At 48.5% G+C, this 22,598-nt stretch overlaps 1 protein-coding gene across 6 annotated transcripts in view; it reads right to left on the minus strand.

Annotated features, from left to right (window-relative positions):
* Positions 1-22,598, minus strand: part of CTIF (cap binding complex dependent translation initiation factor) — a 103,719-nt gene that overhangs the window by 27,150 nt on the left and 53,971 nt on the right. For all 6 annotated transcript variants that reach the window (XM_048931589.1, XM_048931587.1, XM_048931586.1 and 3 more), the window contains one exon: positions 13,452-13,528. In XM_048931589.1, the coding sequence (XP_048787546.1) occupies positions 13,452-13,528 (77 nt within the window). The remainder of the gene's footprint in view (positions 1-13,451; positions 13,529-22,598) is intronic.

A 22,598-nucleotide genomic window follows, 5' to 3' on the forward strand; every position in this document is an offset into this window, starting at 1 on the left:
CGCTGAGCTTGGACATCACACGTTTCTACATGGGCTGTCAAGACAACATTATCATGGCTTGCAACACATACACACGTGAGCAGAACAGTGGAGGAAGAGCAAAGGGCTTTTGTCACCCAAAGGGTGAAGCTTTGGGCCATTTAATTTCCATAGTAATTTAATTAACTTCCCTGAGTGTGCAGGGAGGGGCCGACCACAACTCTACCAGTGGCTCAGCCAGCCCCAGAGCCAGCTGTCAGCTGAGCTGCCCCTCCGCCGAGCTCTAAGGCAGCCACAGGAGCTCCAGTCCCACACTGGGAAGCCAACTGGCTCCCAGCACAAAGCTCAGTGCTGGTGCTTGGCTGCAGCACGATGAACACGCAGATTCTCGATGGCAGGGGAAGGAATCTGTGTTCAGCCTCAAACCATCAAATCCGGTTTTCAGAGATATTCAACCTGTTTTCTTCACTGAATGGCAGGGAACGAAAACAAAACAGAAAAAAAAAAGAAGAAAGAAAAAAAAAAGGACATGGGGAAAGCTTTCCTGTTTGCTGGAGCCTATGAGCGTTTTATGAGTACAGATCCTCCACATAAAGTTTTCCTGGCATTTCTTTGTTTCCTCTCAGCAACGCAATCATACAAACCGCTTTGTAAAATGCATAAAGAGCAATGCTTATTAAGAGGGGAATGTCAAAATAAGAGCTAGCAGTACCTCTGATGGAGCACTAAGCCCTCACATGCTCCAACGTGCAGGAGTACTGCTGATGCAATTCAGCGTTCCCTCATTGTGGTTTTGCTCTTCTCTTGTCTTCAGCATAGCAGTTAACCGTTTGGGTGCACTTTCAGCTCTGGGTGTTTGGTCACACGTATTTAGATTACAAATATTGCACCAAAATGGTAAAAATTGCAGGGATGGGAAAAGAAATCCACGCTCAAGTCCATGCTGAAGGGGAAAGGTTATTCAGTTTGGGGCTTTAAGAATGAGACAGGGAGAGCAAAGGCAACAAGGACAGCTGAAAGACAAAATTCACATGGCTGGGGTAGAGCAAACACGAACACAAACCAAATCTCTGCAGTCCCTGACCACAGGATGGAAAACACCAGAGTTAAACGAGTCAGGGGAAAAAAAAATGCAAGAACTAAAAGGCGAAGGAAGGAGAATGGCAAACAAGAAGCAGTGTCCGTGACTTGGCAGCAGCCTCGGGTCGAGACAACAATCCAGCGTTCCGGCAAAGACTCGTTCTGTGCTATTATCTTCCCAACACCCCAGCAAGGAAGAAAAGCCAAGAAGAAATAAGACTCTCTGCTGCAGAATGAAAAGCCAAAGGAGGGAGGAAAGGGCCCAGAACTCAAACTTTTATGTCTGCAGAGCATTGCAAAGCCTGGTGGACGGGGATGACCATGGTGGAAGAGTTTCCAGGGATGAGATCTTGGGAAGGAGTGGGATGAGAGCTTGGAGAAAGGCACGTGATGGACACGAGAATGGGGATGACCTGCAGCTGTTGGTTGGGGCAGGGGTTCACGGCTTGAAGGCTTTTGGGGTCTATGGATGGGATGGATGGCCCGTGAGAGATGTTAGTCCTGAAGATCAAGAAGCCAAGCCGAGGCACCTACACCCCTGGGCAGTGTTCATTCTGAAGTGTTGCATTAGGACAGATCAGTCGTGGTAGAAGACTGATTTCCCCTGTTTGTCTCACCCAAATGTTTCGCTGAACTGTCTGGGTGAAAAGAAATCTCTTCAGTCTTCCCAGCGATGACGGCATCAGCCTCTTCCCAAGCAGATGAACTCCTAAAAACCCCAACACGAGGCCCAAGGGAAAACCAACAGGCGGTCACCCCTTTGCTCTGTAGAAAAAAACAGCCACGTAGCCTTCCTCACTTCCATGCTCCACCACAGAAGATGTTCCTGCTGCATCCCAGAGGTCCCCAGAGGTTTTCTGGGCCATGGAAAGGCAAACTGGATTTCTGCAGCTACAAGAAAATATCCCAGAGCACACCGTTTTCCTACCTGCTGCCTGTTTATTTAATGCTGAAGAACTATTTTCAGTGGCAATTCAACTCAGAACTTCCACTGGGTCCAGTGGGACTGGGAATTTGGGCATCAGTCGGTGTGGAAACTAATGAGACATTCAGAGCTATGGAGCAACCACGGAAGTGCAAGGGAAGGCAGTCGGGGTATTGGAAATTGGATGGTAGAATTTGTGCTATTGTTTCTCCCATGACTTCTTTTTTTTTTTTTGTAATTAACAAAATGAGATACCTTTCAACAGAATTTAGATCTGACAAATGTTTGCTCTGCTGTAGGAGCCTATGCAAACAAATCTAAGGCTTCAGCTGTCTCAGTGATTACCAGCCTACGTGCTCAGAACTACAGGATTCCTACAAGTTTGACTACATCGCTTGCTCACAAGGAGAGAGGCTGGAAGGCACAAGGCTGGGGAAAATAACTCCAGACATGTGCACAGCTGTGGTCTAACACACAGTTGCTCTGTCCCATCAGATCTGCTCGTATCCCTTGAGCTACACCCGTCCTCTGAGAGCCACTCCAGCTTGTCTGCAGTGTCCAAAGCCAGAGGACAGCACAGGGTTATATTCTCCTGGTGGTTGCATGCAGATTTGCTTAGGCAATTGCTGGAAATACGGAGAGGTAAGGAGCTCCATCTCCAATAGCACTTGTGAAATTCACCCGGTTGGGTGGAACTGACTGCAGTTAGTCAGCAAATGCCATTGCAAGGCATTGAGATTTGTTGCCAAAATGGACTTTGTGAGATCTTCCACCCCCACAGGGACACCAGATCCCACTTATTTGTGGCACCCCTCAAAGAAGAGCTTTGGATCAGGCTGCAAATGGAGAATGTGCAGAGTTGGCTCTATGGGTTGGAGGGACACCTTTCTCCTTTCCTCTCTCCCACCTTCACTTGAAAATCCCACGGTAATCCTCCATTGAGAAGGAGGGAAACTGAGGTTCTTGGAGGCCATGATTATGGGATGCATCAACTTGCCCAACCCCACAAAAGCCTGGGAAGCACTTTCACACATGGATTGGCAGGATGAGTGCTCCAGGTGCTATCTTGTGTTGTATGGGCTCTGATGCTGTACGGGCACATGTAACAATAACTCAGTGATGTATATTGCTATTGCTCAGTGCAGGGAGCACTACAGCACAGCCCAGACATGGCTATGTTCTATTCTTGCTATGACTGAGAGTGGGAAACACTCAAATAGGCTTGACTGTTCCACACAATTTAATCAAAAACCTCAAAATTCCCCAGAAAGCAACAACCACCAGCTCCAAGCATGAAGAGCACAGAAATTCCGTGTGCTTTCCCTTTGGCTTTCTCTCTCAAACTGGTTTCACTTGGCTCCAGTTTCATTTTTATTTGCATTTTTCTCGGAGGAGAAGAGTATAAGATGTCATGTTCACTCCTGAAAACGAAAATGAAATTATTCACATCTCTTTTATCCCTTTCTGTCACTAAGGTTCAAGCCTACCCCAATCACCAGGAACAGCCCGAGCGTCTGGGCAGACACGCTGTTTTGGAAGCACAGAAAATCCACCAGCCAAAACCATAGAAACAAGGAATCATTAAGGTTGGAAAAGACCACTAAGATCCCAAGTCCAACCCCAACCCACCCCCACCGTGCCCACTGACCATGTCCCTCAAGGTGGAGGGGATCGGGTTCTAAATCCCCCTTTGAGCACTACAGACACAACACACACTTGAGGTCTTACACACACACATCTCTGGAAGCATACAATGAACTCCACAAGACCAGCAGAGCCAACAAAAACAGCGTTAGGTGGGTGCAGTTTGTCCTGACGTGGTTCACAATGAAACCATGTGGCTGCAGGGAAAGGCAATGGGAAGTCGTCAGACAAGTCACCCAGCTGGGATCAACTCCTCTCTTGTTTTTTGGGGACATCTTTGTTTGCTGGAGGTGGTTGTGTTTGACCTTTACAACAGAAGTAGACTCGCCATAAAAGAAAAGGGAAACGTTGGAGGGCTTCATACAGAGAAATCCAAGGAATTCAAGTGGGAATGCAGGCAAAAAATAGGGCTGAGGTGAGGCATGGCTCCTCATCTTCTGCTATGGGATGCTGACTGCTCTGGTCTTACTGGGCTGGAAGGACGTAACTAAGCCCATCTGAGCACTGAGCAGCAAATCTGGCTGCTTCCAAAGTCCCATGGAAGTCCTCACAAGCTGCAGTGCCTGGCTGCCTGAGTCAGCTATTTTCTTCTGAGCTTCATGGAAACGAATCTTCGGGAGGAATTTAAATAGCTGTTTTGCAACACCAGCTTGGGAAAGACATCCTAAATGCAGATGGCATGTGAGATAGCTCTGAAACAGCTCTTTAAACACTTTGCTGGATCTCCCACAAATCATTAGGGACGTCCGGACGTGGCCCATTGCACAAAGTGAGCAACCAGGGAGGAAGACAACCCCAGACCTCAAGGCTGGCTGCCCGGGTGGGTTTAGAAATCACTGCAGTGACTGAATGTAGAAATTGCTCGGAAATGGTTTTCTTCATAGACTGTTTTGCTTGGAATTGTGTTTTTGGATTTGTAGTGTGCCGTAAACATTATAGCAAAAATTACATGAAAACCATAGGGAAATACAGAGACAAGGAAATTAATCCATTTTAGCTGAAGCAGTTCAGAACTGAAACATAACCATAGCGTGGAATGCTTCCCAAAAATCTGCTGAGCTCAAACACACACAGATCCTGGACTACTGCTAAGAACATGAGCAGAATGGATATAGATTCATCCTTTGCTGCTTCGCAATAAAAGAGCTTATATCCCAGACTCCAGGCTCCCTCCTGTAAAAATACACCAGGACCATTCGTTTATCCCGAGATCAGCTAATCCTAAGAGATGTAAGACGTAAACCCACGCCAAGATGCATGGCTCCCAGACACAGCCCCATCCTTCCACGATCCCGTCCCCAAAGGCACAACCTAAATAGCACGCATGGACTCCACCTGCTGCCTTTTTGCTCAGCTGTCCTCCTACAGACCTCCGTGACTCTTTGACCTACAGCAAGGAAACATCCTAGGTTTTTCCATATCCTATTTATACCAGAGCTTTCGAGTGAAGAAATAAATGTCTTTCCTCTAGAAGCTAAAGCAAGATTTGACAGGACCCCCTAACAGCTGTCCAGACACATGAGCTGACCCCAAGTCCATGGCAAGCAATGACTTCCATTGTATGGATGTGGTACAACACCAACCCAAGAAGCTGAGATGCTTTAACTCATGTGTACCAGAAGCCTTCTGCTAGCCCTCAATGAACTTCTTCAGAAAAGATGTTGGATTTTCTGGCATTTAGCACCATGGAGCTTTAGGAGCTGGGACCAATCTGGGTGTTGACTTATTGATGATTCCAAGGCAGCCTTGCCCAAATGGCATGTTCCAATACGTCTGCCTCCCTGTCAACAGAGGAATTTTCTCCTGTTCTCCCCACCCCTGCCTCCCTTCTCATGACACCATCAACGCTTGTTGTGTCAGGGAATGATCCAGCCTGAAAACTGCTTTTGTCTTGGATGAGTTTCCCAGCCTGGCTGATGTGGATGGGAACATGCAGCCCGGGGTGATGGATGGAGCTGGGTCACGTTCTACAGCTCCAGTGGAGCAGCACTGCCTGGGGAGCAGCACCCACAGCTTTAAGCTGGCATGATCTGGAGCACAGGAATGGTCAGAGCAATCTCACAGCATCACACAGGGAGGCGGGTTCACGAAACATTAGCATTGCATGAAACGTTTGCCCTGCTGTGGCTCTAGCAGGAAGAAATGGAAACCAAACAGTTAACAAATATCCAAAAATAGAGTGGAGTTCACTTGTCTTTTTTTTTTTTTTTTATTTAATATGGAGATGAAAAATCCCTGGGTGATTTACGTGCCAGCAGAGATATTAGCTGCATATAATAGATGCAATATTTTTAATACTAATATTTTGGGCAGAGACAAGAGTGGGAATGGAAAGTATTTCCAGTGCCTTGACTTCTTTATTTTGCAAACATCAGTTGCTAACTGGGGTCAGACAGAAAGATTGTTTCTGCAACAAGAACCCAAACAACTTGAGCTGGCAACTCCTTCCCCCCCGCAGCCGTGCCAGGAGGCCCTGGGTTTGCAGGACCAACATTCCCACAGGGCTTGCAGGGAGGAGGAAAGGTGGTAGATGCTCTGCTGCTGTACATTTGGGGTAGAATTCTATGTAAAATGAAAGCATTTTTGGCATTGAGGAGCTGGAAACGCTCCGTCAAAGAGCAGCAGAGGAAGGTGCAGCCGCAGCCCTTTCACTGCCTTGTCCCTGGTGTGCTCCGTGGAAATGGGGATGTTCTGCTGAAAGCATGCTGGGGTGGTTTCATTTCTGGTTCTTTTTCTAGGGAACAGCTCTGGGATGACTCCGCCGTGACTCTTCTCAAGGACTTTCCAGGCAGGCTGCTTGAAAATCAGCAGGTCACACTGCCATCTATCAAAGCAAACCACAGTGTCTTGTGTGCTGGGTGATTCCGGAGTAAGCACTGGTCTCACTTGCAGAACTGCAAACCCTGCCTTGAGTGCTGACTCTTGCTTTGTGTATACAGCTGAAGAGTGAAGGTAGGCACAGCACTTGGAAGCTAACTCTCGTGATACCAAAAGGATGGTTCAGGATAAACAAAAGACTATTTCTTCACATAACACACAGTTAAACTGATGTAGTATATGGTATTACGTGAGCTATATGCTCTCCCCATGCTCCTCTTGGTATCTGCCCTCACGGAGTCACAGAATCACAAAGGTTGGAAAAGATCACTAAGACATCAAGTCCAACCCCCCACCATGCCCACTCATAGGACCATACAACCACTAAGGCTCGGAAAGATCAAGATCACCAGGTCCACTCCCAAGCCCAACCCCACCATGCCCACTGCTCAGCGTGCCAGTCAGCATGGAGCCAGACGTTTTGGCATGCCCAAAGGCAGCTCCTCGACTGGCAGACCACCGATGCGCGACCACAGCCGACTGCAAACGGAAAGCAATGCTGCAGCACAGAGTGCACGTGCTGGGCCTGTGGCACCATGCAATACAGTGAGCCATCTCGGGGCTGGGTGTGGGATTTGCAGCCTAACGCTTTGCCAGCAGCACGGGCAATTAGCAGCGCCCGGCACACGTGCAGTTGTTCATTAAGCAACGCAATCACCCAGCTGAGCCCTTTTAGGAACAAACCACCAAGACAATATTGGGCTCTGGGGGCCTGCAGTTCAGACAATTAATTTAGTGCAATAACTCACGGCCATGCTGCAGACAATCAAAACGAATGAAACCATGATCTGTCTGTAAACTGCCTGTAACTAACACCTCGCTGATGCACGGCGCACCACCGCCAGCCGTCCATTTCCGTGGCACACAGGCAGAGTGCTGACTGTATCTGGGTACTTCCACGTGTGTGAGTGATGATCCAGCTCCTGGATGGCATGCCACTGATGGGCTCGGGGTGTCTGCTCTGGGCCCCCAGGTACAGCCCTATGGTGGCTCCATGTCTTGCAACCAGTGGCCAACAAGGCACGGAGGAGATGGGATGGTGCACAGGATTGAAATCTCCAGCCAGGCACTGCCACAGAGTCACAGAACATCCTGAGTTGGAAAAGAGACACACAGGGACCACTGTGTCCACACAGCACACAAATCCAAACCCTGCAGCTGAGAGAAGTGTCCCAAGGCTCTGTGAGCTCCAGCAGCTGTAGGTCACCATGAGGGAGCTGCAAGGTGTGAAGAGCTATAGGCCAGTAGAGATGCAGGGCCATGAGGGCTGTATGGCCACATGGGGCTGTAGGGCCATGAGGAGCTGTATGGCCACAAGGGGCTGCAGGGCCATGAGGAGCTGTAGGGCCATGGTGGGCTGTAGGGCCACGGTGGGCTGTAGGGCCATGAGGAGCTGTAGGGCCATGGTGGGCTGTAGGGCCATGATGGGCTGTAGGGCCATGAGAAGCTGTAGGGCCATGAGGATCTGTAGGGCCATGAGGGGCTGTATGGCCACAAGGGGCTGTAGGGCCATGAGGAGCTGTAGGGCCATGAGGGGGCTTTAGGCCACTATGAAGACTGTTCCAACTCTTTCATCTCCTTCCCTTCCTCTCTCCTGTTCCAAAACCATTTGTTGAAGTCAATACAGAACTGCAAATCGTCTTGCTTGCCGCTAGTTTTCGGCAAACACACAGTGTGTCTGAAATATTGTGCTTTGTTCCAGCGAGGAACAGCAATTCTGCACCAAAATAACGCCTCGATATTGTTGCTTTCTGTAATAAACATCCTCTCCACTTACGGCGAACCCCTCAATAAATGGCTCTGTAAGAACAAAAGACATTTCTGCATTGTTTCAAGTTCTCTTCCTTTCTGAAAACCTCAATTAAAACAGTGAGAAAGCCAACGCGTCACTTCTATACTCTGTAATTATGAACTCATTTCCATTCACTCTCCCAGCAGGAGAGCTTTGTCCTGCTGACCTCTGGGAACGGCTCCTCTGAGGCTTTTCCAAAATCTCCCAGCACTAAAAATGACACGTTAGTATCAACCATGAAAGCAAGCTCGCCTTCACGTTCACCCAAAATAATGTGTAATCTTGAAAGCACAGAATCATAGAATGGCTCGGGTTTGGAAGGGATATCAAGGATCATGAAGCTCCAAGCCCCCTGCTGCATTCAGGGCCACCAACCTCCACATTTCATAGCAGCCCAGGCTGCCCAGGGCCCCATCCAACCTGGCCTTGAACACCTCCAGGGATGGACGGGGCATCACAGCCTCTCTGGGCAGCTGTTCCAGCACCTCACCACTCTTATAGCAAAGAACTTCCCCTGACATCCAACTGAAATCTTCCCTCCCTCAACTTCAAACCATTTCCCCTTGTCCTGCAGTTATCTCCCCTTTCCAAGAGTTGACTCCCCTCCTGTTTGTAGGCTCCCTTTAGGTATTGGAAGGCTGAATGTGAGATCTGAAATCCATGGCAAGTGGTATTCCTGCAACTATTTTTATTTGTGAAACATGCCTGAGCACCGACCACGAATAGAATAGCATGGGAGAGGCTCTGGAAACAACTCTAAAAGCAGAACGGATATCAGTGGAACACAAGACACCAGCTTGATGTAAAGAGTTGTCACATCAGTACCTTGCATGATAAGCTCTAAGTGATGCTCGGGCTTTTCTTACCAATCCCATCAATATTTCCAGCACAAAAGCCTAACCTCCCACACTTCCAAGTGCTGTGGCACACCTGTATGTATATATTTCTCTCCTTTTAACCTTCAGGACCAAATCCAAATGGCACAGCTTAGCTAGAGACAAGGAGCCAGCAGCTCAATGAACAACACCCAAAATCCCACCTCACTCCAAGGACTTGAGGAGCTCACGTTTTATCCGAACTGCTCAAATTGTGCCCACAGTGCCTGACCTGAGATGCCACTGCATTGCTGCAGACCCCTGGCTTACCCATCTCCTGCCTTAAGACACACCAGACTCACGAGCCATGTGTCCACCCCCAGTTACCCATCACTGGAGGAGAAACCCTCCAGAAGGTGCTCCCTGTTAAGATGTCTCCTCCATGAGATGGGAGAGGATGGGCTGTCCAGTCTCAAGTCTACATTCTTGCTGAAGACAGAACAGAAATAAATCCCAGTGATTTCTCTGTAGTGAGATGTTTTGGTTTCATTGCTCCCACAGCTCTGTCTTTCAGACTTGCCTGCCTCAGGTCAACATGGGAAGGTGAAATAAAGCACAGAAACCTGTTCTTACCCTTAATCATCTTTGCCTCTCCCCAGTGGGCTCCTTCTAGGAAACCTCTGTCCTTTTTGATCAGGGGGTCCCAGAACTGGACACAGTCATCTGTTTGAGAAGAACCATCCTCCGAATGCCAATGACTGCATCCCCACTGAGAATTAAATCATAGAATGGCTTGGATTGGAAGGGACAATAGAGATCATCTAGATCATCTAGGCCACCTAGCATGACATGGGCAACCTAGTTATGGACAGTATAGTAGGATCCAGATGTCAGCATCACTAGGAATGCCCTACAGCCCTTTGGCTCCCAGCCCATCCTGGTACAGGTCCCACAGTATGCTCTGGCATCCAAAATAGCAGCTGCGACCATGGAGGTGAATCCCAGCAGTCTCTGCTGAAGGTGGGAGCTGCAGGGAGGTCTCCCACGTGCTCCATGAGGCATTAGTAACATTATAAAACCCCAAGCTTACCCAACAGACCTCAATTTCTGTTGAGGTTTAGTAACAGTGAAGTGCCCTGCTGATGGCATGCAGGTCTTTCAATCAGCAGCAGGGACACAGAAAAACAACCTGCAAAGCCTCCTGATGCCATAAAGTCTACTGGCAGCTAGGCAATTCAGGTTAAATTTAGCCTGCAGTACAGAGGTCACGTCAGTCGCCGAGATCATAAAAAGAAAAGAGAATAAAAAGTCCTGTGTTGTGCAGGCTTTATGTAATGCCAGTGCTGCTCTCAATAGAGAGGTGAACCCTGCAGCTGGGAAACGCACCCAGCTCGCTCCTGCCACTGCCTCCTGGCATTAAAATAAAGGAACAATGAAAGGAAAGGATTACATTTGCTCAGATGGGCATCTCTTTACCCCTCTGTAGCATACCTGTCTAGGCAGACCAGGCTGGTGGAGGAGGTGCACGTCTCCCAGTTCTGTTCATGTGGACTCACATGTATTTTTTGACTCTCTGTACTATTTTGGGGAGCAAGAAAGCAGCTCCTAGGTGGTCAAGTCCAGGGCTGGTGTTAGAGACAAGCTTGACTGATCTTCAGATACTTTCTGTGCAGCTGCTGGACCTTCTGCTGGGATTACTGTGCAGTCAGACCACCACAGCCCAGCTCCTTGTTGCTCTCCTTCCCTTGGTAGCAGTCATGGCAGATCTTCTTCCCAGTCTGCAGCAGGTGGCCAGCTGCCATTTACTTTTCATTGTGGCAGTGTGGCTCTTCAGCAGAAACTGCTTGTGGTCCTGCACTGTGCACCCTGCATACCTGAGAGCATCTTCACTGCTCCCAGCCTGCTGGCAAGGCTGCACAAGCAGAGATGTGCAAAGAAGCGTCTCCTTTGGGCTTTGAGTTTGTTGTGACTTCCCTACATCCTTGTATCAACAAATAGGGGGGAAAAAAAAAAAAACAAGTGGAAACTTTTGCTTTCCCTCTCCTTATCCCAAAGGATGCTCTGGCACCGGGCAGCTCTCTATGCTCATCCTACTATACCTCCACCCCGGTGGGGAGATTTCACCCCTGCAGAACTGGGTTGGGCAGAGCTGATTCCTGTCATGTTTTATTGCAGGGTAAAGTGGTGGAGTGCCCTTTATGGTGTTTTGAAAGGAAATTGTACAGGAACAATGTCCCGGGCAGTGTGGCTATTGAAAACCCTTCACAAAGGGAGTTTGCCACAAGAGGAAAAGCTGCTTAATCAGTCCAACTAATCACCGTAGGTGGTTGAGAGTCCCTGAGGGTCCGTAAAATCAAATAGAATGGGAAAAGAAATCTATCACAGCTTGCCTGCACTTCTCCTGGAGCCACCGGCGGATCCGGGACGCTCCCTGCCTGGCCCCGAGCCTGCGGTCACCATCCTCTGGGCTGTCCCCATGTAGCACAGCACTCTTCCCAACGGTGGGGATGTGAGGATGAGCCCTCGAGGCATCCTTCACTGGTGTGGTGGCCACGGGATGGGACGGTGGGGCTGGGGACAGTGAGCAGGGCAGCGTTGCCCACCCTCCCGCTGTCACCCCAGGTGACCTCGAATGGCTTTCGGCGTCTGCAGGGGGGGGTCAGCGGTGCTTACACAATTCTCAGGAAGAGGAAACTGTCCCTGACAGCCACCCGCAGCTCTCTGGGGAGGGAGGATATTTCTGCCTCCCCTAGATCTCTCCATCTCATTAGAAACAACACCCAAAAAGAAAAAAAAAAAAGGCCCAAAGAATAAAGAAAAAAATGAAACAAAGCAGCCAGGCTGTTTTTTTTTTTTCCTGATCATTAAAGTGTAAAGCCAAGTTAAACGTAGGAAGCAAATTGGGACGGTGAGAGAGAAAATTCGGGGACGTTTCTGGAATCTCGTTATCAAAAGCAATTGGGGCACGCTGAGGAGAGATAGGGAAAGCTCCCACCCTCTATACTGCGGGAGGTCTTTGGAAAGAGGAGATGAATAACTCACACCATCCTCTACGAGTCATTACCCTCCACTGCACAAAGGCAGACCACCAACCCCCCACCAACAGCCAACAAGAGGCGACAGAACCAATGGGACGACGACGGTGCCAACTTTGTATGAGTTCCCATTCCCCAGCAACGTTCCCCTGGACTTCAAACAGAGCAGTCTGCTTCCTGAGGTGGTGATCACAGAACGGTAGGGGTTGGATCTCTGAAGATCACCAAGTCCAACTGTCCCAGGGCTTTGGCTGGCTGGGCCCTCCATCCCCAGCCATATTGACCTGGGATGCCACAGAGTGGGTTGGGTTGGGGTGGAATGGAGGACAGGGCTTGAGAGAAGGGAGTCTGTTGTTCTCCATATCACAGCCCCGTGGAGGTCAAACCAAACAGCCTCTGCTGTTGGCTGGGAAGGGTGGGTCTTGTAGCAGCAAACGGCAGGTTAGCATCTGGGACATGAAAAAAAACAAACAACCCACTGGTAGCCAGGAGCTGCTCTCATGGACATCTGTGGCTGACATCAGTCTGTCACCTAAAATGTGCCAAGCATTCTTTCACACATTCTTTCCAGTCCAGCAAGGCATCATACCTCAGTGCAGAGAAGAGACCCTCATGTTACTAAATATGCAACTTAAACAGTTATACCATTAAATTAACTCAATAGGTTGAAAACACCATTGGCACAGGAACTCAGCTGCCTGCCTTGTTAGCACATCCCCTCCTTAACGCAGACGTCTTGCTGCAAGCCCTGCTCAACCCATTCCGAAAGCGTTCAGTGGAAAGAGAGGAAGCAAGCCACAAGATTCAAAGCCCTTACAGACAACACTTTGCTGTTGCCTCTTCTAAAGGAAGTGTGGGGGTCTGCCTGTGCTGGAATATATAGTGCTGTGTCAGATGGACACACCATTTCCCAGGCCTTAGTGCTCCCAGAGCAAGAGAGCTGCTCAACAGCAATATTCACAGAAGCACAGAACCACAGAACTACAGAATGGTTGGGTTGGAAGGGACTTGGAAATCATAGAGCCATATATCAGTTGTGTTGAAAGGGAGCTTGAGGATGACAGAACTGTAGAATGGTTGGGTTGGAAGGGACCTTGAGGATCATAGAACCATACAAACGAGTTGGATTGGGGGGATCTTAAAGCCCCCCAGGTCCCATGTCTGCCATGGGCTGGCTGCCCCATTCATGGCACTGGCATCTCCAGGGATGGAAGTGTCCATAGACATTCCACGAGACAGCAGGGAAAGATGTGCAACAGGGACGAAAAGGCTAAAAAGAATTTTAAAGAGAGGTTTTCGCTTACCTCCTGTCGTTTCTCCTCCTTCTGAACAGCTTTTTGGTGTGTGCGATTTCAGCTTCATGAGGCAGCGGGTGGTAACCCTGGAAAAGAGGGAAAAGCAATGTTCAGCTCCAGGATACAACAGGCACTGACTGAGCCCCTGGGGAAGGGATGAGTGCCATCCACCGATTGGGCTGACCAGGGCAGTAGATGTCTTGCCCAAAGCAAGCTGGAGGCAGAGGTGCAGTTTCCCCCCCTTGTCCTCTCCCCAGTGAAGGTGCCAGGTCACCCCATGCTCATTTGTTGTTGGTCTGGTCAAGTGAACTCCGTATTACTGCCTTACTACAAGCATCATGGGGCCTCATTAATGTGAGCAAAGAGTTCTGAGGTTCCTGGAGGAAAGTGCAAAGCATTATTTATTTTCCAGGGACTACAGAGCTGTCATAACTGCAATGATTTTTATTTATGTAGCATTGTATTTCCCAGGCTGGCAATAAAAGCCTCGTAAAACTCACTCCTTCTGCTTCCATAGCGATCTGTCTTATCCTTCAAGCCAATGAATCAGCCTGGACATCACTGAAAAGAGCCTGGAAATCCTTGATGTCAAGCTGCTTAAAATTATATTGCAGCTTTTCCATTACTGCCCACTGCGGTTTGCGCCCTTCTCACCCATCTGGTCACTATTTTATTTTATTTTTTTTGCCAAATGCATTGGAGGAGCTTAAGCCTCAGAGACCTTTGCTCCTCTGAATTACGGAATTGCTCAGGTTGGAAAAGACCTTCAAGATCATCAACTCCGACCTCAGCCTAACCATGCTACCCTAACTCTGACGACCCACCACTAAATCATGCCCCTGAGCACCATAACCAATGTGCTTGCAGTTAGCTGATGATACCAAAGCGACTGGGAAAAGGAAAGGAGGGAGCAGACCCACTGCCCAGTCTTACCAGCTGTACTTATTTCAGAAACAAGGCAAAAAAAATAGCACAGTACTCAGTGAGACTGCTTCCAAATGTTTTGCTATCACAGCTGAGCTTGGGGTATTTTTAAGAATTTAAACTGCATGTCAGAAGCATGTGCAAATACAAATACCCTGAAAACTGAAACTATCTCTGCAGAGCATGAGCACACAAAGTGCCAATTTCCTACAAGATGCCACTACATCTCAAGAGCTGCATTATTGCTCATTCCAAGCAGAAACCATAGGTAAAGTGGTGCCACGCTGCTCCTCCTCATCCCTTGGGCATCCAGAGGGTGTGAGGGATGGGTTAATGCTATGGGAATACATCTCCCAGCCCAAAGAGGAATGGATTAACTCCATGGGAATACACAGTCCAACCCAAGGAGGGGTAGGTTAATTCCAAGGGAAGATGTCTCACAGCCCAAGGGGAGATGGGTTAATCCCATGGGAAGATGTCCCCCAACTCAAGGAAGGATGGATTAATTCCAAGAGAATGCATCCTGCAGCCCAAGGAGGAATGAGTTAATTCAATGGGAAGATGCCCCCCACCCCAAGGAGAAATGCATTAATTCCATGGGAAGATGTCCCCCAGCCCAAGGAGGGATGGGTTAACTCAATGGGAATGCATCCTCCAGCCCAAGAAGGGGTGGGTTTATTCCATGGGCATCTTCCAACCCAAGAAGGGGCGTATTAATTCCATGAGAATGCACCCCCCCAATCCAAGGAGCCTGAACAGCAAGTGCCCATGAGGAGAAGCAGGCGTCCCGCTCCCAAGCTGAGTGGTTCCCTTCTTTAGTCCTAGGCATGAGACAATGTTTTGAAAAAAGAAAAAAAAAAGAAGTCACAGGTCCCTACTCTTGTCTATTTCAGTGCTTAAGGAGAGCTAAATTTGGAAGGGAGAAAAGTCAACTTTTTGTGTGTGTGTGTGCAGGGAGCTGATGTAAAAGGAAATATCGGCGACTTCCAAGGAGGGTGGAGTGCCTGGAGAAGGCGAGGGCATGGGTTGGGTGCAGGCCAGAGTCCCAAGGGCACGGCACACACTTTTATGACATCTGCGTGTTCTCCACTTTGTCTGCAGGCTGCTCCCTGGTGCAGGTTGTGCAGTGCAGTGCTGGAAGCTGAACTGGCTCACTGAGGACAATGTGGGTCTGCAACGGCTCTCCCAATTCCATAACATATCCCGAGTTGTGCTTGCAAACAGATGCTCTATGAAGGTGCAACCCAAGGGCAGAACCAAAGAAACAAGTTTTGCAAGGCAGAAGGCCACCCTGTGCCCTGCTATGGGTCCACAAAAAGACCTACACATGAGAGGCATTCTTTGCTCCTGCCCAAGCCAGAGATGGTTCGCAGCTTGTCAGTGGGCAGCGAAACTGCATTTGGTCTCCAGACCACCACGGTTTTATTTTGATATTCGATCACATGTGGCTTGAGAACATAACATTTCAGCGCCACCAGTTCTGGGAGTGAGAGGTGTGGGAAAAGGAAAGAACAGGGAGCATCATGGTCTTCAGAACCACTACTAATAGGGGTCATGCTCAGTTTGGAGCAAAACGGTCCGTGGTTTACATGGTGGTCAACTTGGAGAAGAACCTGAGAATCCCATGGGACTTCTCATTTATGTACACATACGTCAAATTTGAATTCCACATGTAAGGAAGACTAGCAGTTCTGTGAGAAAAGGGTCTCTCTTGGCCAGTCCCCTGGAGATCAGCTCTCTTGTGATGGGATGTTCATTCTGATGTCTTTGCAAAAGCAGCTCTTAGAGAAGAGGTGCCAGCCTCTGGCAAGCACTTCTCCATACGGCCTGATAGTGACAGGACAAGGGGGGGAATGGTAATGGCTGGGGGCTGTGAGGACCTTGGATCTCTTCCAACACAACCATTCTGTGATTCTATGGTTCTACGATCTTCAAGGACCCTTCCAACACAACCATTCTGTGATTCTATGGTTCTACGATCTTCAAGGACCCTTCCAACACAACCATTCTGTGATTCTATGGTTCTACGATCTTCAAGGACCCTTCCAACACAACCATTCTGTGATTCCACGGTTCTACGATCTTCAAGGACCCTTCCAACACAACCATTCTGTGATTCTATGGTTCTACGATCTTCAAGGACCCTTCCAACACAACCATTCTGTGATTCTATGGTTCTACAATCTTCAAGGACCCTTCCAACACAACCATCCTGTGATTCTACGGTTCTATGATCTTCAAGGACCCTTCCAACACAACCATTCTGTGATTCTACAGTTCTACGTTCTTCAAGGACCCTTCCAACACAATCATTCTGTGATTCTATGGTTCTACAATCTTCAAGGACCCTTCCAACACAACCATTCTGTGATTCTACGGTTCTATTGTCTTCAAGGACCCTTCCAACACAACCATTCTGTGATTCTACGGTTCTATGATCTTCAAGGACCCTTCCAACACAACCATTCTGTGATTCTATGGTTCTACGATCTTCAAGGACCCTTCCAACACAACCATTCTGTGATTCTATGGTTCTATTATCTTCCGGGTCTCTTTCAGCCCAGACATTCCATGGTTCTATGATATTCAAGGTTCCTTGAATACAACACAACCATTCTATGATTCACTGTTTCATCTCTGTTGTGTTCACATGTGCCTAACACAGCCTGACTCCCAGAATATGAGACCTGACCCCATGAAGTGACCTTCTTCACCCCATAAGCCCGCTCAGACCTTCTGCAGAAGATGCTCACAGCTCTGAGACAGCCAAGCATTAAAAGATGACCCAACGGTGAAAGAAACAAAAGGCTGAGAAAAGCAGGACAGATGGAAAGAAAAACAAGGCTGGGGCAATGGGAGAAGGAAAAAAAATGATCTGATTGTATCAGACCACATGAGATTTGTCTCAAGAGCCTTCGTGCCCTCAAGAAACATCTCCACCCCTCCTTATCTTAAGCAAACGGTGGCAGAAGGCCTGGGCTGAGCAAACAGGTCGTTAGGCTGGCAGTGCATGCCGGCAGCTTTGCTTTGTTTTATTGCACCCCAAGCTCAGGGTGGGATTTGTTTTCTGAGGTGGTGGGAAGCGATGGGAGGGGTTGGATTTATGGAAGATGCAGCCATCTCCCTGCATGACAACAGCAGAAATAGTGTGGCTAGAGGCAGGACGAAAAAATAAACAAATACTGTACTTCCAGAAACCCACAAAAATCATGCTTGCAATGTGTCACAATCAGGCTTTCATCCATGAATATGATGGATCATTTGCTGAAGACATGGGAAGTCTGGGACAGCACAGAGATGCAGATGTATTTATTTCAATTTTATTGTGCCAACTCCATGCTCTGGTGCTTCAAGGGATTGCATATGCCATCACTGAGCACATCCAGAAAAAAATGCTTTTAGAGTCAGGCTACACACGGGATGCATGATGGGAGCAAGAGGTGCCCCCATGGGATGAGTGGTGTGGGGACCGACCCCATCACCATGGCTAGCATTGGCCACGACTGCTGGCACTCTCAGCAAAGTCATCTCCTGGCAGAGTGCTCGCCTGGACCTCTTCCCCTTCCAGGAATTCCCACTCAACCAGCCTGCCATCCTCTCTCCTCTCTGACACGAGGGGAATTTTCTGCCTCTTGAAAGAAAAGGGCCATGGCACCATCCAAAGCCTTGACCTGATTTGGAAGCCATGGAAAATACCTAACAATGGCAGGAAGGGCCCTGTAAATGATTTCCTCTCCATTAAAATTGAAGTGATAAATCTGTTCCTTCAAATTGCAAGCTATTCATTTTTCCTGGAAGGTGCTATTAGAATAGCTGCTTCTGAATAAGGAATCTATCACTGCTCTTTTCTGCACAGGACACGAGTGGCTTGGGTTGGGCTGGAAGGGATCTTAAAGACCATTTAATTCAGGACCCAGCGCCAACCGAGGAGAAAATGCAACATCTTTATGCCACGCTCAGTCATCAGAGCCAAAGCTAGATTCAGCAACTGGGCTGTCCAAAGGGATGGAAGCAAAGATCTCAGAGGAGGGATGCTCTGCACACCATGGAGTAGGACATGCCTGCCCAGTGAATCACGGCACGGTGCAGCACGCCCATCGCATAGAAGGCAGAGGAAGTTGTTTGTTGGGGGATGTCCTGGTTTGGAGGATTTCCTGATTAACTGCATCTTTGGGGAGTGTGCCATAAGTGTGCACTGCCAGCAAAGGCTGAGCGTGGAGGCGCAGTGAGTGCGCTCCGGCCGTGAGCGCCGTGGGGATTTTTCACATAGAAAGAGTTGGGACACAGACGAGCAATGGGGATCAGTATGGTCACAGCTAAATATCATCCCTTCCTTAGTTTCCACTAAAAATTCTGACCTATTTCCTACAGGGCTGCCCTCCCACACCGCCCTGGGGACGCAAACTCCTGTGATCCCATTTGCTGAGGGCAAGTTTATGCGGCCCCTGTCCCAAATCTGGGGACGTTCTGATTAATTGCAGACTTCACACATGCAATCCTAGGGCTTCGACTCTTCCCACCTCTTTTCTCTGGAGTTTGCTACCAGTTCCTCCCAGGGTGGACACCCAATTAGGTGGAAAATTAAATACATGGTGCCAACTTCACCTCACTGCATGCAGGTCTGAGATAAAAGGGTAGGTATAAGGAACAGTTTCCTCTCCTAAGAGCAGTGACGGAGTGGCAGAGGCTGCCCAGGGAGGTGGGTGAGTCCCCATCCCTGGAGGTGCTCCAGAATTGTGAAGATGTGGCATTCCGGGATGCAGTCAGTGGGCATGGTGGGTGGGTTGGTGATCTCTGAAGGCTTTTCTAACCTTAATGATTCTCTGATTCTAGAAAAACAAAAGCCAAAGAGAACAGCAGAACAGCTCAGGGTGAAGCTGCCCATGTGGGACGAAGGCTGCAAATGCAAGTAAAGATTAGAATGATTCATTAGAGTAATTAATGAGCTGCCCAAGGAAGAGGTTGAGCCGCCCTCTCTGGAGGTGTTAAGAAACATTTTGGTTTTGTACTAAATGACACAGCTTAAGGGGACGTATTGGAGGGAGGTGGATGGTTGACTGGATCATCTTGGAGATCTTTTCCAACGTTGGCAATTCTGCGATTCCATGATACTGCAAGTGAAATGCACCTTGAGCCTTCCTCAACACCTGCCAGGGGCTGACAGTGAGCTTTCTGGGGTCTGTTCTTAACGCTCAGCCCCGTGGCTCCTGAGTTAAACGCAGTTCAGAGCTGATGAAACTTGAAAATCAGGGTGGAGCTGCAGAACACGCACAGAGCCAACAGTGCAAGGTGACACTGGAAGCATTGGAGCCAGGCACTCCAGATGCAGAGACACAGATATGTGGTGCCATAGGAAGAATATAAATAACAGACAAAAGAAATCCCCTTTGTTACCAGAATCCACAAACCCACCATCGCTCACAATCTGACTTAGGAAACAGAGCTTTTTCCCAAGCAAAACGGGAACAATACTTTGTGACTGGAAGTAACTCTGATTGTTTTCACTGGTGTTATTTTAGTGTTGTTTAGGTTTATTGTTTATTTGTATGCATTTCCTCTAGCCCGGTCATGTTGAAAACAAGCCTTACTGTCAGCAGTAAGTCCCATCCAGAAATAAATACACATATTCAGTAAATGCAGATACAAGCGCAGCACTGCTTGTGCCCTTGCATGCTGCAGCATCATCTTCAGCACTCAGTGACAGTCCCAGAGCAGATGGATTTAACTCACTGGACCCCTGTTCTTGCTCCCTTCAAATTTGGGGTTCAGCCATGGGACTCTCCCCAACCCACTGCTGCCACCAATTGCGTTGCTGACTGCCATCACACTGGGTGACGGTGACAAAGCTACTGGAGGTTGGAAAGCCTGGGGCTACTCATGGGTAGCCCAGGCTGACTATAAGAAAGGACTGCACTGCTCCAAAAAGCCTTTCCTGCATTCTGTTCGGCTGCTGCTAATCTGGGGGTGAGGAAGGAATGGCTTTGGCCTGTACAATGTTGTGACGTTGCCATGGGAATATTTGTAATTTCAGCTATTTTGGTCCCTTTGAGACCGTGCATTTCTTTTAAGTCTACTCTTCCTCTGAATGTTCCACGTTCCCAAACCTAGCCTTCCCCATCTCTTGTCTCCTTCAAAGCCTATAGATCCCACTTTGCACACCCAGATACGATGACCTGCCTTCCTGGTGCACCAGTCAGCCTGTACCCTGCTGGCGTGTGGCACGAGCAAGGTCCCTCATAGGACCGCAGGCAGAACATGCACTTCCCTGCTGAATTTTTGGTGATCTCTCAATGGATTTGATTGGACTCCAGAGGGTTTTAGGTTTGTGCCTAAGAGAGCTGGCTTATCTTGCTGTCATCCACACCCTGTGCTACTGAAGTCATGGGGACCCCAACTACAACAGGGTCACACTGATGGCTGTCCCTTCTCACAGACTTCTCACAGGCTCAGCAATGGCACCTTCCTGGCTGAAGCAAGCTGTGCAGAACACCAATGTCCCTTCCTCCTTCAAGCCCCTCACATTGTGCTTGAAACATTCTCACACAATAGAGCCGGGCGGTTGGGGTTCGATGATCCTTGAAGTCCCTTCCAACCCAAGCCATTCTAGGATTCTATGATATTCCTGTTTCCAGGCTCCCAAGACGCAGCCAACACATTTTCCCTGGGACCACACCACAAAGAAATGTTTTTTTCTCCTTTCCTCAGTCTCTGCTTTGGCCAGCTCAGACCAGAGAGAACAAGAAAGGATCCCATGGCACTACCATAGCTCAGAACATACCAATATGTGCATACACACTGGTTTAATTCTGAAAAAAACCTCACTGTGCCCTTGGAAAAGTCTCACTCCATGCCCTGACTATCTCTTAGTAAAGTCACTTTGGATCTGGGTAGCAAGAAAAGCAAAACTGCTATCTGCTTCACAGCAGTCTCCAAATGTGATGTTTGTAAATGCATTTACACACACACACACACACACAGAATCCCCAAAAAACTGCTTTTTATCCAAAATCTACTACAGGACAGGTAGCAAGAGGGTAGAACCTGCTCTCCCACATCTTGTAATGGATGAACCTCAACCAAAGACACAACAGCTCCTACTCTCCAGGCACCAGTCACACAACAGCCTTTCTGCCAACGAAAACATGTGCTACGACAGCTTTCACGATGGCTTTCAAGAGATGGCCAATGCTTGTCCAATTCATTTTGCATCTGATGAAGTGCCTGCAGGCTGTTTTGTTAGAACCAAGAGGGGACAAAGAAGAACCAGTAATAAAATACAACAAATGAAGCGCACCACAACTCCTAGCTAGGGCTTTTTTAGCTCTGTTGGGGTTATGAGCCCTTCTTGTAGGGCTTTTTTAGCTCTGTTGGGGTTATGAGCCCTTCTTGTAGGGCTTTTTTAGCTCTGATGGGGTAGGAATCCTTGGTAGCAGGACTGGATATGTGGTGGTTGATATGGGAGCTCAGCTCTAAAGGTTGGGAGAGGTCTGAGCCATTGGTCACAGGGAACTACAAAGAGCTTAAATGAGGTTGCTGAGTGCTGCACCCAAAGTAGTTTTGAGCACCTTTGCTTCCATCTGGTTCCTTGCCCACCTGTTTCCAAGGGTGCAGGGAGGGCAGACAAGGCCACAAGCCCTTCCAAAATCAATTTATCAGGCGCCTCTGTGCTCGGCAGCCTCAGCCCTTATCAAGGCCAAAAAGATACATGTAAGAGGTAAGATCCATGGCTCTTGGCCAGGAAGACCATGAAGAGAGGAGCACCACTGTCTCCAGCAAACCCAAGCAACAAAAGCGACCAGAAAGGAAACAAATAAACAAATGAATAAATAAGCAAAAAACAAACAAACAAACAAAAATTCCCACCAGCTAAGAAAAGCTGGAGGTTAATATAAATTCCATGGGTTGGAGAGAGGGTGGGGGGGGCTGGGGGGAGGATATTGAGCTGCATTCAAAGACTCAGTGGCTGACCACGCTTCTTTCGTCTGGCAACTGTGCGCTCCCTGAGCAGAGTTATTGAGGAAGTGAGATGAGCGCTATATTTGTTCCAGCTGCAGACTTCCCTTAACCCCTGGTAGTGGTGCCTTCAAAAAAAAAAAAAAAACAAAAAAAAAAACAACCAACTCTGCTTGTTTTCTGACTCTGTTTGTTTCCATGCACGCCGTGGTGGCAGCTGTTAGCTTTAGGGGTTGTGGTGCGTAGGGTAAAAACAACGGCAGGACCCTTGTGATGATA

Source organism: Lagopus muta, chromosome Z, assembly GCF_023343835.1.
Source record: "Lagopus muta isolate bLagMut1 chromosome Z, bLagMut1 primary, whole genome shotgun sequence".
Classification (NCBI taxonomy): domain Eukaryota; kingdom Metazoa; phylum Chordata; class Aves; order Galliformes; family Phasianidae; genus Lagopus; species Lagopus muta.